This window comes from Carassius carassius, chromosome 50 (genome assembly GCF_963082965.1).
Source record: "Carassius carassius chromosome 50, fCarCar2.1, whole genome shotgun sequence".
NCBI classification, from domain to species: domain Eukaryota; kingdom Metazoa; phylum Chordata; class Actinopteri; order Cypriniformes; family Cyprinidae; genus Carassius; species Carassius carassius.
In genome coordinates, this window is record NC_081804.1 from 2,372,361 (window position 1) to 2,388,652 (window position 16,292).

The 16,292-nt window shown below is 37.5% G+C and overlaps 1 protein-coding gene across 1 annotated transcript; it reads left to right on the forward strand.

The window, feature by feature from the left end:
• The first annotated feature begins 1,018 nt into the window (after positions 1-1,018).
• On the forward strand, positions 1,019-13,227 carry LOC132133303 (N-acylneuraminate cytidylyltransferase B-like). The gene is made up of 5 exons (XM_059546104.1): positions 1,019-1,191; positions 1,509-1,651; positions 8,695-8,850; positions 9,113-9,181; positions 13,154-13,227. The coding sequence occupies exons 1-5, from the start codon at positions 1,019-1,021 to the stop codon at positions 13,225-13,227; spliced, it is 615 nt and encodes a 204-aa protein (XP_059402087.1).
• Positions 13,228-16,292: the final 3,065 nt, after the last annotated feature.

Below are 16,292 nucleotides of genomic sequence, written 5' to 3' on the forward strand. Positions count from 1 at the left end.
CTCTTTCCTTCTTTTGTTTAATAGACAGATACAGTCGCTGGGACAATGTCCTTTCAAAAGTTATACCTTATTTGCCCCTAATGGATGCATCTTAGTAGCTTTTTTGGTGGTATTTGTACTAAAGGTGTTGATATTTATACATATACATATACAAGGTACAATTAATTTCTAAGCCCTCTAAATTATCAAAATTTATTTCATCTGATTGATAGTTTATACTTTTTTATAGGCCTACGAGTTTATACCCATTTATTGTAATTCCAGAAGTATTCTTGTAAAGAAAATGTAAGGATAACATCAGTAATATTTCAAGATGAACACTTACTGGACTGAAGCAACTTCGTTTACAATAGTATTTTTATATTACTGTATTTGATTCACTGTTATTGCATTATTGGGTGTTTTGTTATATTTAATATTTTTTTTTTCCTCCTCAAAGCAAGTTAAATTCAGTTGTTGCTTCTGTCTGCTTCTTAATCTCACGCATCATATTTCCTTAACAGAGTAAAGCATCTTAAATAATACTTTATTTATTAAATGTTTCATACGTTACACAACCCTTAGACGCCACGCGATTAGGGAGAAGTATAATGAGCCATAAAAGCCTGACGCGTCAAATTCGACACAAAATATAAAACACATATTCAAGCTTTTTAAAATATTTTTACATTTCTTATCAGAGTTCAAGAATTTCCATTTCTATTATACGCCAGAATTATTTAATTATCGTAAAGTTTTCGCTAAGAAAACAGAAAACACTTAGCTACAGGTTTGTTCTTCCTCCTCCTATTCAGAGTTTTTTTTTCTCTCGCGTTATCTGGATAGTATTTAGCTTCTGGACATCTATCAAGAGCTGCATGTTCACTCTCAGTGACTGTTGTCATTCAGCACACGTTGTCATTGCGTTTCTCGGATTTAAATGTTTGTCAAATTAATAATCGAATCAATTAAGTAAATTATTCTCATAGAGGAGTGTCCAGTCCGTATAAAGAGCAGTGTTTGTATTATTTCCGCGGCGATGGAGAGCAACATGATCTGTGACCCGTCCTCCCGACAGCCTCACCGGGCGGCTCTGATTCTGGCCCGCGGTGGCAGTAAAGGAATCCCCCTGAAGAACATCAAGAATCTGGCCGGTGTTCCTCTCATCGCGTGGGTTCTGAGAGCTGCCTTGGATTCAGAAGTCGTTGACAGGCAACTTTTTGTTTTATTATAATGGCTATAATATGAGTTTGTTTGACTTTTGTGTATGAGAAGACTAAAGTGAAATGTTAATGAAAGGACAAGAACTTACTTATTCTAAAAAAAATCTGATGTAGTAGGCTATTTTAAAATAAGATTTTAAAAGACCTTTACTCTTATTTTGTCGTTGTGTACGTAAAATACATAGAACAAAAGGTGGTTAAGAAGAAAGAAAGAAAGAAAGAAAGAAAGAACGAAAGAAAGAAAGAAAGAAAAAGAAAGAAAAAGAAAGAAAAAGAAAGTCAAATCAGTGATGTTATGTCTGGCAGCGTGTGGGTTTCCACGGATCATGATGAGATCGAGCGCGTCGCAAGAGTCTGGGGCGCAAAAGTTCATCGGCGCAGTCCTGAAGTTTCCAAAGATTCGTCCAGCTCACTGGAGACCATCAAGGAGTTCATCCGACTGAGACCCGGTGAGACACACCTCGAGTCGTTTTTATGCCTCTCAAACCTAAAAATTTGATTCACATTACAAACCATGAAGATTTTTTTTTTCTTTGTTCTGCTATAATTTTCCAGCGGAAGTGTGTATGAATTTATGGAGTTTTACTAAAAAAAAAAAAAAAAAAATAAAAAATAAAATATATATATATATATATATATATATATATATATATATATATATATATATATATATATATATATATATATATATATACATATATATATATATATATATCAAATTATTTAAGCTAGGCATCAACATTCACAAAACGCTGTCCGCTGTTATTTTTAACAGAAAAGAATGCAGCGAGCTCATATTCATGACTATATAAGTTGGAAACAGAAGGTTTCCGATAGTACATGAAGATAACAGAGAAGCTCTCTCGGTCAGCATAGTCGGTACCCCCGGTAACACACGTCACTCTCACAATCATGGGCGTAGGTTTGGGGGGGGGGACGCTAGGTAGTCCCTATCCGTAGTAAGATGACAAATTTGTTCCCACCAATATCTAGCAAGCTTTTTTTTCCCCTTTGAACAGCTATTTGGATCTTTGAACAGCTATTTGGATCGATTTTAACGGCCAGGACGACGACAGTACAAGAAACGCCATAATTTGATTGGCGGCGGGGTATCTGACAGGCTACAGGCGGGCGGGTGGTGTGTGTGTGTGTGTGTGTGCAGTAACGTGCGGTGAAATCTTGTCATGGGTAGGCTGTGACCTATCAATGTGTGGAATATATGTTCATATATTCATTCAGTTAATTTAGCAACCCAAGTTCATTTTAGGCATCATCAGATCGCTGCCTGCATTCAGCAAAGTCAGTCATGTGAGGCTAATGCACAATCAAATATAATAATCAAATTAATGGACACATCTATCTCATGACTTATACAACAAACAAATGTTTTGTACGGGACACAGAGAAGGAGGCGGCGCTGCAGCCTAGTCACTCCATCAAAATGCGCAAACGCGCACAGACAGCCACGGCGCACACACACACACACACACAGGGGCGTAGCACCAAATTTTGGGCCCTGGGTACAAACCATCTTGCTAGGCCCCCAATACCATAGTGATACCAATGGGTAAGGTATTGCATTTTTATCATAAAAACACTTAAAATGTAAACAAAATAGGCCACACTCTGATTAATATATTTTTGTTTTATTGTCGAAAGTACTACTTACTGAGATGACAAAAGGTCTAGCAGGTCCAAACCTGGACTAAATCAAATATACTGTAAAGCAGTTCTGAAAATGACCATACCAAATGAGAAAAACTTTGGTCTGAAACACAAACTAAATAATGTCAGTTTTTACTAAATGCCCATTGACGGGTCTTTGCATGCGCAAATTTGCTGATCAGGTCTTTAAAGTCCAGTTTTTTGCTAGCATTTGAACAATAGTTTTCCTGTGCTTATCAGTAAGAGTTGTTGGCCATAATCCTGGGTCCTCTGACAATCCCTCTCCAGTATCCCTAAGTCTCTCATTCTCTTCTCTTTCCTCTTCAGCTCTGTCCTCCTGCTCCTGACTACCTTCATCACATTCTTCACTTTCCCTCTGATCACTTATATGAATATCAACCTCATCTTCTATTTCTGCCTCTGCTACAAGAGGAAATAAGCAAAATGGGTACATTGTTATTGTACACATTTAAACTTTAAACTGTAAACTTTAAACTGTAATTAGTAATTACACTTTAAAGTTTAAATGTGTACAATAACAATGTACTAATTTTGCTTATTTCCTCTTAACACTTAATTACTAATTACTAAGTGTTAAAAAGCTGAGTGGGGAGAACTGCAGCAGAAGAGGAGACAAGCGTTTAGGCAGCTGCCTGGAGTGGCAGTGTGTTGAGCTCCGTCTGCTTCTCACTCCCTGTTATTTACGTAAGGGATAATGTATAACGTTAGATTACATTATCCTCCGCTTCGTGTCGGGGTCCTGTTCAGCCTGTCGGGGTTGTTATTCGCTATAACGACCGCCTCTCTATACATTATCCCGCTTATTACATGGCTACCCACAAAATAAATAAATAATTTGCCACGAATTATTGATTTAAAAAGGAGTTTATTGATTTAAAAACGATTGTATTGCTTCCGCCAAAGAAAATAGTCCGTTCCGCGTCCATAGCAACGCGCTGTTTTTCATGGCAACGGTCTGTTATACTTCGCAGCGGTCTGTTATCAAGAAATAACAGACCGCATTCTACATTGGAATTCAGCCAAGCCATGTAATAATCAGAAACATTGTTTGCTCGCTATGAAGGGTGTGATACTATAAAGTATTGGTATATTATTCATAAATGCAAACATAAATGTATGCTATTCTACCGGGAGTAGATATTTATGTTAAAACAATGTCAATGCTTGATGATGCATTTGGAGCTCACCTCTCTTTTCAAAAAAAATTGTGAGCAACTGATTGCCCTCATTTGCCCTTCTCTCTTTATTCTGCTTCTCTTTTCGTTTTTGAGCCCCTGATTTTCCTTTCTTAAGGAGAGACATGACTCTTCACGGCTCACTCCAGCTCCTGTCTCATCAACTGATTCAAATTCAATCACCGCGGGTCCGCAGCAGAAGCACCTGACCTGCGGGTCGTACCATTTGCATTGATTCGAGAGGGGTGTGGGGCCCTGCACAGCATGAAAATGACTTTTTTATACCAAACCAGCGCCTAACTACAAGTTTAGTTTTGCACAGGAACTTTTTTAGTTGTACATAAATGCTATACAAATGTTAGTGCATGTATATGTATGTATAGAAAACTGACTTCTAAGGGCCCCCCCCCTGCCTCGGGCCCTGGGTACTCGGTACCCTTTACCCCCCCAGTCCGACGCCCCTGCACACACACACACACTTTTGATCTGGTGACGGCGCACCAGGCTACAATCAGAAAACATTGCGTCAGCAGTACAGCTTTAAAGTACAAAAACAGCTTATTCGCTCCTACAAACTGCTAGGCGCACATACCGACACGCAGATGCTAGTATACGGGAAGCGCGCGGATTGAGTCAGAGCGAGTAGATCACGTGACATGAAGCAAGCTCGGTCTCTGCCTCAATGTTGATAATTCAAGACAGCATGAGAACTGACTGCGCATGCGCAAATCTACATAAACTACGTTCTATGGACCAAAGAGGCACCGCTCACCTCTGCCTCAATGGCCATGGCTTTTGAATTTCCTGCATGAAACAACGGTTTTTAGGAGCAAACAATGGCAAAATGAGTATATTATGTGTATTCCTGAAATTTTTTGTTACAAAAAATAATATTTGGAATAAAATTAATGCAATTAATAATGTGGTGAATTAATAAAGCTCTTGGAATTAATAAATGTAATGTCAACATTTCCTTTGGTGAGGCACTGCCTACCCTGCCTACCCTGACCGCACGTCCCTGTGTGTGTGTGTGTATGTGTTTGTACGCGCATGTTTACGACGCCGACGGTAAGTTACCAGGGCTGTCTCTCTGCCACATACAAAGGCCAGAGTAAAAACATTTTGATATTTTTGTTGACCCTTTTTGTACTTTGTAGATGCCACCCAAGAAGAAGAAAGGGGGCATAAGAAGCTTTTTCATAAAGCAGAGTCAGAGTGTAAGTAGGCAAAATAACTAGCTAGCCACACAAATAAACTAGCAGTAGTGACTGACCAGGCTTTCAAATGCAGATTTTACAGTGGAAAATAGTACTGGTTTTCCGTGTAGACGTTGGAAATTCAAATGCAAAAGGTATTGCGATTCCATTTGAGTTTTGGCAGTTTACATGCACAGTGCAGAGAGAGTGAAAAGGCAAATGTCGTAATTAATATTGCTATTTAAATATGACAGCCTCATAGCTCGTAAGATATGGGAAACGCATTGCAAACGGACTTTGCATTTCCATTTTAAATTTGGCAGACATTATGCGTTTGCTTAAACGAAAATGAAAACGGTAATGCGCGATTTGCATTTGCGTTTGGATTATGTCACATTTTATGCGTCCACAAATTGAAAACGCAATTGCAAATACAATTTGCAATTCCTTTTGAATAAAGTCCGCAATATCATTCCATACATATTAGTAGCGAGTGTACTGGAGGGTAAATTGTGTTTTGTGTATAATAGAAAAAGGTTATTATTTTTATTTTTTTTTATTTAGATTTGTTTCCTTGTGGCAGAGTATTTTTTGTTAGTGTAAATACTAATGTACATAATAATTTATGTGAATAAAACGTTTGACTGTTCAGCATTACATAGTCTCAGGTTTTTATTTATATTTTTTGAGAGTGCATTTTTGAGATTATACAGTTATACTAGCTCTTTAGGGACAGTATACAGGATGGTATATCGGGGTCAGGATACAATATAATGAGATGAAGTATTCACTTCTGTTTTGTGATATCCTGGGGGGTATGGGGGTGTCCCCACCAAATCTGAAACCAAACCTACGCCCATGCTCACAATATATGCTTTATATATTTGCTTTAAAGATCTATTGCTTATTCCACTCAGAAATATTCACACAATCATGCAGCACGTATCAGAAAATCTGCGCTCCGGCGCGGTAAGCGCTCACACTCACTGATCTATATCTCTTCCAACCGAGACATGCAGGCACTGCTAAACGCAAGCCTCACACTAGTCAAACAAACCAGGCTTTGGGCATCAAACGCGCTCCGGCACGGTTAAAATTGCCTATAGTGTGAGCACGCCCTAATTATTCTCCCGCATCCCGGACACACTCGAGTCTCTACACGCCCATCAAATGTTGTCCCGCGCCGCACTCTGCTGCGATATGTCTCGCGATCGTGCAAGTCTCTGATAGGAAGGTGTCTGTTATAATGTTATGATCGGGGACTCTGAGCATAACTTGTTTTTCTATAACGAAATATAAAATGTATTTTTTATAAAAACGTTATAAATGTCCTGGTAGTGACAAATAGCTATATATACAGGTCCTTCTAAAAAAATTTGCATATTGTGATAAAGTTAATTATTTTCCATAATGTAATCATAAAAATTAAACTTTCATATATTTTAGATTCATTGCACACCAACTGAAATATTTCAGGTCTTTTTTTTGTTTTAATACTGATGATTTTGGCATACAGCTCATGAAAACCCAAAATTCCTATCTCAAAAAATTAGCATATTTCATCCAACCAATAAAAGAAAAGTGTTTTTAATACAAAAAAGTCAACCTTCAAATAGTTATGTTCAGTTATGCACTCAATACTTGGTCGGGAATCCTTTTGCAGAAATGACTGCTTCAATGCGGCGTGGCATGGAGGCAATCAGCCTGTGGCACTGCTGAGGTGTTATGGAGGCCCAGGATGCTTCGATAGGGGCCTTAAGCTCATCCAGAGTGTTGGGTCTTGCGTCTCTCAACTTTCTCTTCACAATATCCCACAGATTCTCTATGGGGTTCAGGTCAGGAGAGTTGGCAGGCCAATTGAGCACATTAATACTATGGTCAGTAAACCATTTACCAGTGGTTTTGGCACTGTGAGCAGATGCCAGGTCGTGCTGAAAAATGAAATCTTCATCTCCATAAAGCTTTTCAGCAGATGGAAGCATGAAGTGCTCCAAAATCTCCTGATAGCTAGCTGCATGGACCCTGCCCTTGATAAAACACAGTGGACCAACACCAGCAGCTGACATGGCACCCCAGACCATCACTGACTGTGGGTACTTGACACTGGACTTCAGGCATTTTGGCATTTCCTTCTCCCCAGTCTTCCTCCAGACTCTGGCACCTTGATTTCTGAATGACATGCAAAATTTGCTTTCATCCGAAAAAAGTACTTTGGACCACTGAGCAACAGTCCAGTGCTGCTTCTCTGTAGCCCATTTCCTGCACGCGCCTGTGCACGGTGGCTCTGGATGTTTCTACTCCAGACTCAGTCCACTGCTTCCCCAGGTCCCCCAAGGTCTGGAATCGGTCCTTCTCCACAATCTTCCTCAGGGTCCGGTCACTTCTTCTCGTTGTGCAGCGTTTTTTGCCACACTTTTCCTTCCCACAGACTTCCCACTGAGGTGCCTTGATACAGCACTCTGGGAACAGCCTGTTCATTCAGAAATTTCTTTCTGTGTCTTACCCTCTCGCTTGAGGGTGTCAATGATGGCCTTCTGGACAGCAGTCAGGTCGGCAGTCTTACCCATGATTGCGGTTTTGAGTAATGAACCAGGCTGGGAGTTTTTAAAAGCCTCAGGAATCTTTTGCAGGTGTTTAGAGTTAATTAGTTGATTCAGATGATTAGGTTAATAGCTTGTTTAGAGAACCTTTTCATGATATGCTAATTTTTAGAGACAGGCATTTTGGGTTTCATGAGCTGTATGCCAAAATCATCAGTATTAAAACAATAAAAGACCTGAAATATTTCAGTTGGTGTGCAATGAATCTAAAATATATGAAAGTAAAATTTTTATCATAACATTATGGAAAATGATGAACTTTATCACAATATGCTAATTTTTTGAGAAGGACCTGTATATATATATATATATATATATATATATATATATATATTTTTTTTTTTTTCATTACATTAATGTTATGAGATACAACTGCTGCTATGTAAAAAGAACACTGCTGGATGTGTTTGCAATCCAAATGTTATTGCACTTTTGTTCATATAGCAGTAGGCCCACTTTTAAATGGAAAAAAGTGCACAATACACTACTTCTGAATGCATTATTATGTTTTGTACATAACAAAGCGATTAATTGTGGTTAATCGCAGACAAAAATTCGATTAACCACAATTACAAAAAGTAATCGTTGCCCAGCACTAGTATATATATATTCACAAAAGTTATTACAGCGTATGTTGAGATGTTTTTGTAAGTAAATAGTATAAATATGTGTAACTTAAAGAGAAAGAACAAGAATATAAAGCAATTACAAATGTATCTTTTTTTTAATTCTCTTCATCATTTTAAAATAGTAACATGTGAGTCAATTACAGTAAGGGCTCAGAAAGGTCTACATTTTTAATGTCTTGGCTCTTTATGATCTGGTGGTGTTTTAGAGGTGGACATCGTCTGTCATATTCAGGCCACGTCTCCATGCCTCCACCCTCATCACATCAGAGAAGCCCTGCAGATGATCACTGAACAGGGCTGTGACTATGTGTTTTCGGTGGTTCGTAGACACCAGTTTCGCTGGGAGGAGGTGGATAAGAAAGGTACCACGAAAACATCTCAAAATGTGTTTATTTTGTTACTTGGTCACTTAATGGTCAATTTCACTTGATGTTTATGACACACAATCTTTCACTTAGAAGTATATCATAAAATCAAAAGTAGGTCACTTTAATATATCATATCTTGAATCTTTATGGCTCCCAACCCTGTTGCTATGTAATGTTTAGGAACAGTCATTATATTAACAGGAACTACATTTGAAGGTACACACGTCTTTCACTGATGTCTCTTCATTTTAATTAGATGGTAAGAATCCGACATCTCCGAACCTTGACGTGACGTGCAGGCCTCGACGACAAGATTGGCCTGGATGTGTGTGTGTGTGTGTGTGTGTGTGTGTGTGCGTGTGCGTGTGTGTGTTCGTTCACTGCTGTGTTTGTGCACTTTTATATGCAAAGCACAAATTCTGAGAATGGATACACCATACTTGGCTGTGTGTCATGTCACTTTCTCTTTTTACTTAAAAACGTTACAAATGTTACATATATTATGTAATAAATTAATAAAGTAGTCTGACTGAGTGCCCCAAAAAGCCCTATGTCCCCTTATATCTGGTACACCACGTATATGACATTTACAGTTATTGTATTTGTTTATTTATTTATTTTTCTGGGGCTTATGCAAACCAACACATAAATTGATCCAAATAATAAAAAATACATGAATAAAATCAATAATAAAATAATTTTATACAATTGCTTGTCCCTTGATTTTAATATTGTTGCTATCAAAGTCAAAAACATTGAAAATACAAAAAAATTGAGTCAATTAAAAAATTAAGAGAAAATCCAAAAAAGTCAAAGGTACAAGACTGTGTACATATTTTCATTTTGAGCGCAGGAACTACTCATCCCATAAACCACCGCGCCTCATTGAATTCGACTGAAGCCACAACCGCGAACGAGCCTTTTGAGCGACTTCCAAATCTGATGATGGCCGCTTGCGCGAACTTTTTCCTCCAGTGAATTTTATTTTATATAGTGAATGTAGTGAATTTACAATCGTGTAAATAAATAGTGTTTTATATAGGTATTGATTTTTATATTTATCATCGTGTATTTTATATATTGTGTGCGTGTGTGGAAGTTGTTAACAATAACGTCAGCAACATGGTGCAGTGCTGTGCTTTGTACCTGACTGCAATCACCGCTCAGTCGTCAACACATGTCGCTGCCATTACACAAATGTTCAGTAAATGCACAAAAAGGTATGCCTAGGCTAAATATTGTTTTGACAGTGGCATTATAAAATGCTTGGTATGACTCATACCATATGAAGGCTACAGTAGCCTAGCTAAGTTACCAACCTCCCTGCAAAACTCTCATGGCAGCCAAGGAGATCATGATTGCACTGATAAGTCTACCGTGCAAAAACGCAACACTGGTTTTTATTTTATTTTTTTTATTAATGATCTTCAGTCTTCACGGACCTTCGCGGGGTTTAACCAGACGGTTAAGCTCCACCAATCAGATGCATCACTGTGGGATTGTTCAGGATTGTGGGTAATGAAGTACTTAGCCAAGACATCGCGAATAAAAGGCATTTACATCAAAACAATGTTAGTTCCCCATGATCCTTTTGCATTTATATGAGCATATACACTGAAAAAAAAAACCTGTTGGATTAACATAAAAAAAATATGTACATCGGTTGCACATAATAAAGTTAGGTTTACGCAACATGATTTATACATGTTAAAGCTATATAATTTGTGCTTGTTAAACGAACATGATTTTTATATGTTCAAGATACATAATTTGTGCTTGTTAAATAAACATGATTTATATATGTTCAAGATACATAATTTGTGCTTGTTAAATAAACATGATTTATATATGTTCAAGATACATAATTTGGGCTTGTTAAATAAACATGATTTATATATGTTCAAGATACATAATTTGGGCATGTTAAATAAACATGATTTATATATGTTCAAGATACATAATTTGGGCATGTTAAATAAACATGATTTTCATATTTTTCCATTCATATATAAATAAAACTAACCTGATTAGGTTTTAGAATACTATAAGCTGACTTTAATCTATAAATGTATTTTTTACATCCACTAGTTTTAAGTACATTAACAACATTACTGTACAGCTTAAAAGCAGTAAGACAAGCAAACACGTTTCTTAAATCAAATCGCTGTATTCTTTTTTAAAGTTAAATTTTTTTACACTAAGTGCTATTAGAACATTTTTGAAGTTAAAAATAGCTTAGATTCCATGAACAAATGTCAATGAACAATGACAGCACATCAGTACTCATTTAATTTACTCATAACTTTAAGTCAAAGACAAGGCACTGTCAAACACGTTGTGTAAAAGTTTAACAGTAATGACCATTCCTACAGTAAACTGCAACAAAACAAACATAAAGACAAATACACCGTCAAACAGGTGTAGAGGAAAAGTATCAGTATCAAGTAGTCAAAAACATACCTTGACATTTTTGTTTTCAATTTTAAAATCATAAGTCAAATTGATGCATTTCTTTGAACAGTACAACTCATTTTTATGTATGTCCTACAGAAGTGAACAGTATCAAGTAGTCTAAAACATAACATTTTTGTTTTCAATTTTAAAATCATATGAGATGTCAAATTGATGCATTTCTTTGAACAGTACAACTCATTTTTATGTATGTCCTACAGAAGTGAACAGTATCAAGTAGTCAAAAGCATACCTTGACTCCTATCAGAGTGTCCTTTTAACCAATAGACCATGGAAACAGCTCACTCATAGAGTCTGTTTCTGAGAACTTGTGCTTTCTTAGATAGAGTGGAGCCATCCAGCTCCATGACTATCTTCTGCAGTACCTCAAATGTACTTTTCATTTCAGGTGGGTAGTTCAGATTCAAGGCATACATAAGGCCAAAAAGCATTGCTGTAGCTAATGCAAAGTTGTCTAAGCCTTGTAAGATGTTCTGGCCTTCCAGGACAATCCCGATGTCGTCTGATCTGTCACGCAATTTGAGAATGTATATTCCCACTGTGGTCTCCTCTGTTGATTTTTGGAAGTCTTCGTCACCATCCTGCAGAATGCACAGACAAAATAAGATTCGACAGAACACCGGGCACTGCTCTAGTAACATTCAAACAAATGCAATTTCAATAATTTAATAATGTAGATATCATGAAAAATTTGAACTTGTACATAACCATACAAGACCAAGAAAGACAGATGACTGATTACAGATTACTGATAGACCTCAGTTCTAGGATTGTGGATGGTAGTCCTACAAGTTTAGATCCAAGATATCCAATTGTGCAGTGGTCAGCAACCTTACCGCAGGCAGATGGATAATCACAGAATGGTTTGTTGGATCTGTCCTTTCTGAAACTTTATTAGTATCTTTTGCACCTAACTTAATAAAACATGCTATTTGACGATGTGGAATAATTCTCAAAATATACGTCCATATGCAATAGGGGTGTCGAAATTAATTGTTTCTACGATGCATCGCGATGCATCGCGATGCAGACAAGGACGATTTGGTATCAGTTCAGTAACAGACCATAACCAATAATAATGTACCGACGTGCTTTGTCGCGGTAGCATACAATAGCAGAGGGAGTTGAGACGCGAGTAATTAAAGCAACAATGTGTAATAGTTTAAGTTGATTTTTTTTTGCCAAAAAAACTTTGTTCTTCCAAAATTGTTCTCATTAATGTGTAATCACTTCAAACAACTAATTAAGTATTCTCGTAAACGTATAAGTTGCCATTTAAAATACATACGAGTGAATCGTTCGAATGGCCAAAGAGGGACATACCTCGAAATTCAACCTTTGTGTGCATCTCTAATGGTAACGTAATACACTGATGAATGAGCACTGTTTTTAAACGAAAATTTATTTTAAAACAACATTTATTTGACCAAATTTAATTTCCTAATGGCATAAACAGGCTTTACACCCTTGAAACTTAAACTGCAATGTACCTGTCTATGTCACTGCAACTTCCTGAACAGGTGAACACACACAAATCACTTTGTGAAGTAAAATTGAAAATTGAGGATGCAATTGAACTAACCTTGTGTGTATTTGACCGTATTAGCACAATAAAGACTCGAAAGATAACTTAGTCAAGTATCCAGGCGCTATTAGACAGGCTTTTAGTGCGTGAGCTTCACACGTTAGAACAGTGCATCAGTGCGCAAATTAAATGTTTAACTGACAAGGCATTAAAGCACATGCAAATTATGAACTTTTGTGAACTGCAGTGTCCCGTTCCTCTGCGTTAACATTTAATGTGAATATACGTTGTGTTGTTCAGTATGTTGGGACAGAGGCGCCAGCATGCACGACACTACGATATTTCTTCAGAAGCAGATTGTGGAGACATTTTAATCATCCACGATCAAAAATTGTCATATTGCACACCCCTAGTTCAGCTTGACATTAAATCTTGTAGGCTCTTTAATAAGCCAGAGTATCCTAATTGGGGCTTAGACTTCGAACTTCGTTATTCGAATATAATTCGAATATTTAAAAAAATTATGATATTTGAACGAATATTAGGCAGCCTTTAATATTCAAACCTTTTATGGGCATTATTTTATGTAAATGTGTTTGCTTGTAAACGTTGTTTTCGATTCAGATTGCGAGGCTTTTTCACGCATGGTGAAGTTGTGAATCGCGAGCTCATTAGCAAGGCTATTATTGGCCATCTGGGCTCCAGTAGGTGACGTGAAGCCTTGTTTATACTTTCGCCTAGATCTGCAGACTGCGGCGCGCACCTCCACAAACAGACGAGACATTAGCGCCTATTTTGTATATATATATATATATATATATATATATATATATATAAACAAACAATGGTCGCGCACCAGCGCCTACGACAATCGCGTCTGACGAGGAGTTCGAAATCTACTCTTGGTAATTGCTGTCAGATCGCTGAACAATGTGTCAGTAATGGCCTCTATGGTAATGGCTGGCTGGTAGAATATGTGAGGGAAACAATCTGTTAATGGGCCATAATGGCTGGTGGGATGTGCTTGTTTTGAGGTCTACCGAATAGGACATAACTTTATTTATTTTGTCTTTTCAGTAGCCTACTTAGCCTGACTGGCTTATTTTATTTATTTTTGATAAGAATAGTGGATAAAACCTGTCGAAAGCATACTGTTTGTGTTTAATCCAGGGTCTGATTTTTTATCAAAATAAATAAAAAAAACAGTCGTGACTGTGTTAGAAGGCATTTTAATGGTCAAAATATTATTAATAAATATTCAAATATATTCGGATATTCGTTTTAATATACAAACGAACTTCGAATATGATTTTTGGGCAAAAGTCAAAGCCTTAATCATAATATGGATAGTGTTCTCCATAAGGCCTGTTTTTAAAGGCCTATTAAATTGTAAAAATATTTGTAGTGCTTTTTTATTTGATTCTCAATTAAAACCACAATCTATAGCATTACTGTAAATAAAATGTAGTATTACTTGTTTGAGGAAAAAAAAAAACAGAGCATTGACATTCAACAGAGCACTTAAGTATAACTTATTAATCCTGATCGGAACATCCCTACTTGCAATGGTTAATAAAAGTAATAACGTGTTATCTGTGGTATATTTTCACAGCAAATTCAGTCATTTTAAACCGTGAAAAAAAAATCCTGTGAAAGGGACTGATCAATTATCTAACTAGCAGGTTGATTAATGAGCTTTTTTTTTTTTTTAAGATAAATTGAACTTACCACATACTCTTTCACTAAATTGTCTGGGTCCTCGTTGAGGTATACGCAGAGCCCCTTGATAATACACTCTCGGCCTATATCGACATCATCATCCTGGCCATGGGTGACAAGCAGAGCAGAGGTTTTTTTAATACATTTTTACCCCCACTGATCTATATAAATGACTGGATTGCTCATGGAATCCTAAACTCAAAAAAAGCACGAGGTTAAGCCACCCGAAGTGTTCGAGTGGCCATATTGCTATTCCCAACTGACTTAATATGCTTTTACGTACAACCTAGTCTTACAACTGGGTGTGCATCCAGATGGTGCAACCAGCCCCAGTTCTCTATTATATATCAGTGTTTTCCCCAATAAAATGTGTATACACAAACCAAATCCTGACATACTTGAGCCATGGGTTCCATGATGGTCTGCAATCTTCTTCCCATCTGCCCTCGTCGCTTTTGAAAGACTTTTAGAAGTTTGTCAGACAGCAAATCGATTTGTGACAAAAATCTGGACTGTAGGGATATGGTGGTAATACGCTTAAATTCAGCATTTATCTGAAAAGAGAATAAATAAATAAATGCATTTCAAAATACAGTTGAAACGCAATTTGTAAAGCTATACACTGAAAAAGGGTTAAAAACTATTAGCATTAACAGTTTTCATTAAAGACATACCTCGCTTACATCAAAAAGAGCTGGCCATCTTGCCCTGAAGTCTTGGATCATGGGTGTGTCACGAACCACCTCAAATCTTCTACATGAAAATGTCTTGTCCATTTTTATCCCAATCACCTTCCTGTTGTTGGTTTTCTTCACATCTGAAAGAAGCGCCACTCTCAGATTCTCAAGGCTCTCATCAGATTCTCCGGTGGGATGAGGGGGGCAGTAGTTAACTTCCGATCGCCGTGGTCTTTTGATGGCAGAAGCAGCACTTGTTTTGCCCTCTGGCTTATGCTTAACAGAGTTTACAACTACCTCAGGGCATCCCAGTTTCCTCAAGTGAGTGCGGTAAATTGCAAGTTTATTCTTTAAGCTAGCTTTCCAACCAGCATATCCTGTCAGGGAGCCTTTTTCGGTTAAACAAGGATGTTTCGAGGTGAGGGCCTCCCCAACGGCGTTAAACTCTTTATCAGTGACATAAACTTTATATTTCACAATTTCTTGAACCAGGCCTTCAAGAATGTTCGACTTCAGTTTAGGATCGGGAATAAGAAATGTACCCTTCTCTTTGTATGCTGCATTGCCTCGCTCAAGTTTCAGCTCTGCATCAAAGGACAACTGAGGGACACGGAAGACAGTGGGCCAAAATTGTCTAGAACTGGATGTCTCTAACTCTGTTGTGGAGAGTGTGTCAGTTTCAAGGCACATACTAGACATGGATAAGGATTCATCCAAAGAGGGATGGCAGAAAGCAGTCTCTGAAGTTGAAGGGATATCAGCACACTGTGGAGCTGAGGCCTCTGTCATGGGAATAATTCTGATTGTTCCTCTGTCCTGAACTTCATCAATTGAAATGAGGTTCATGAACTCGTTTCCAAATAGTGCATCCATAAACTGAAGCCTAAAGTTAGTTTTAACGCCACATTGTCTTTGTACCTCGGTAACAAGTTCACTGAGAGAACCTGGAAGTCCATTTTGAAAGTTCATTCTTTGACTGCTGTTGTCTCCAAGGATCACTTTAAGAATGGCTGGGGCCGTCATTGTCTGTCTCAATCTGTGAA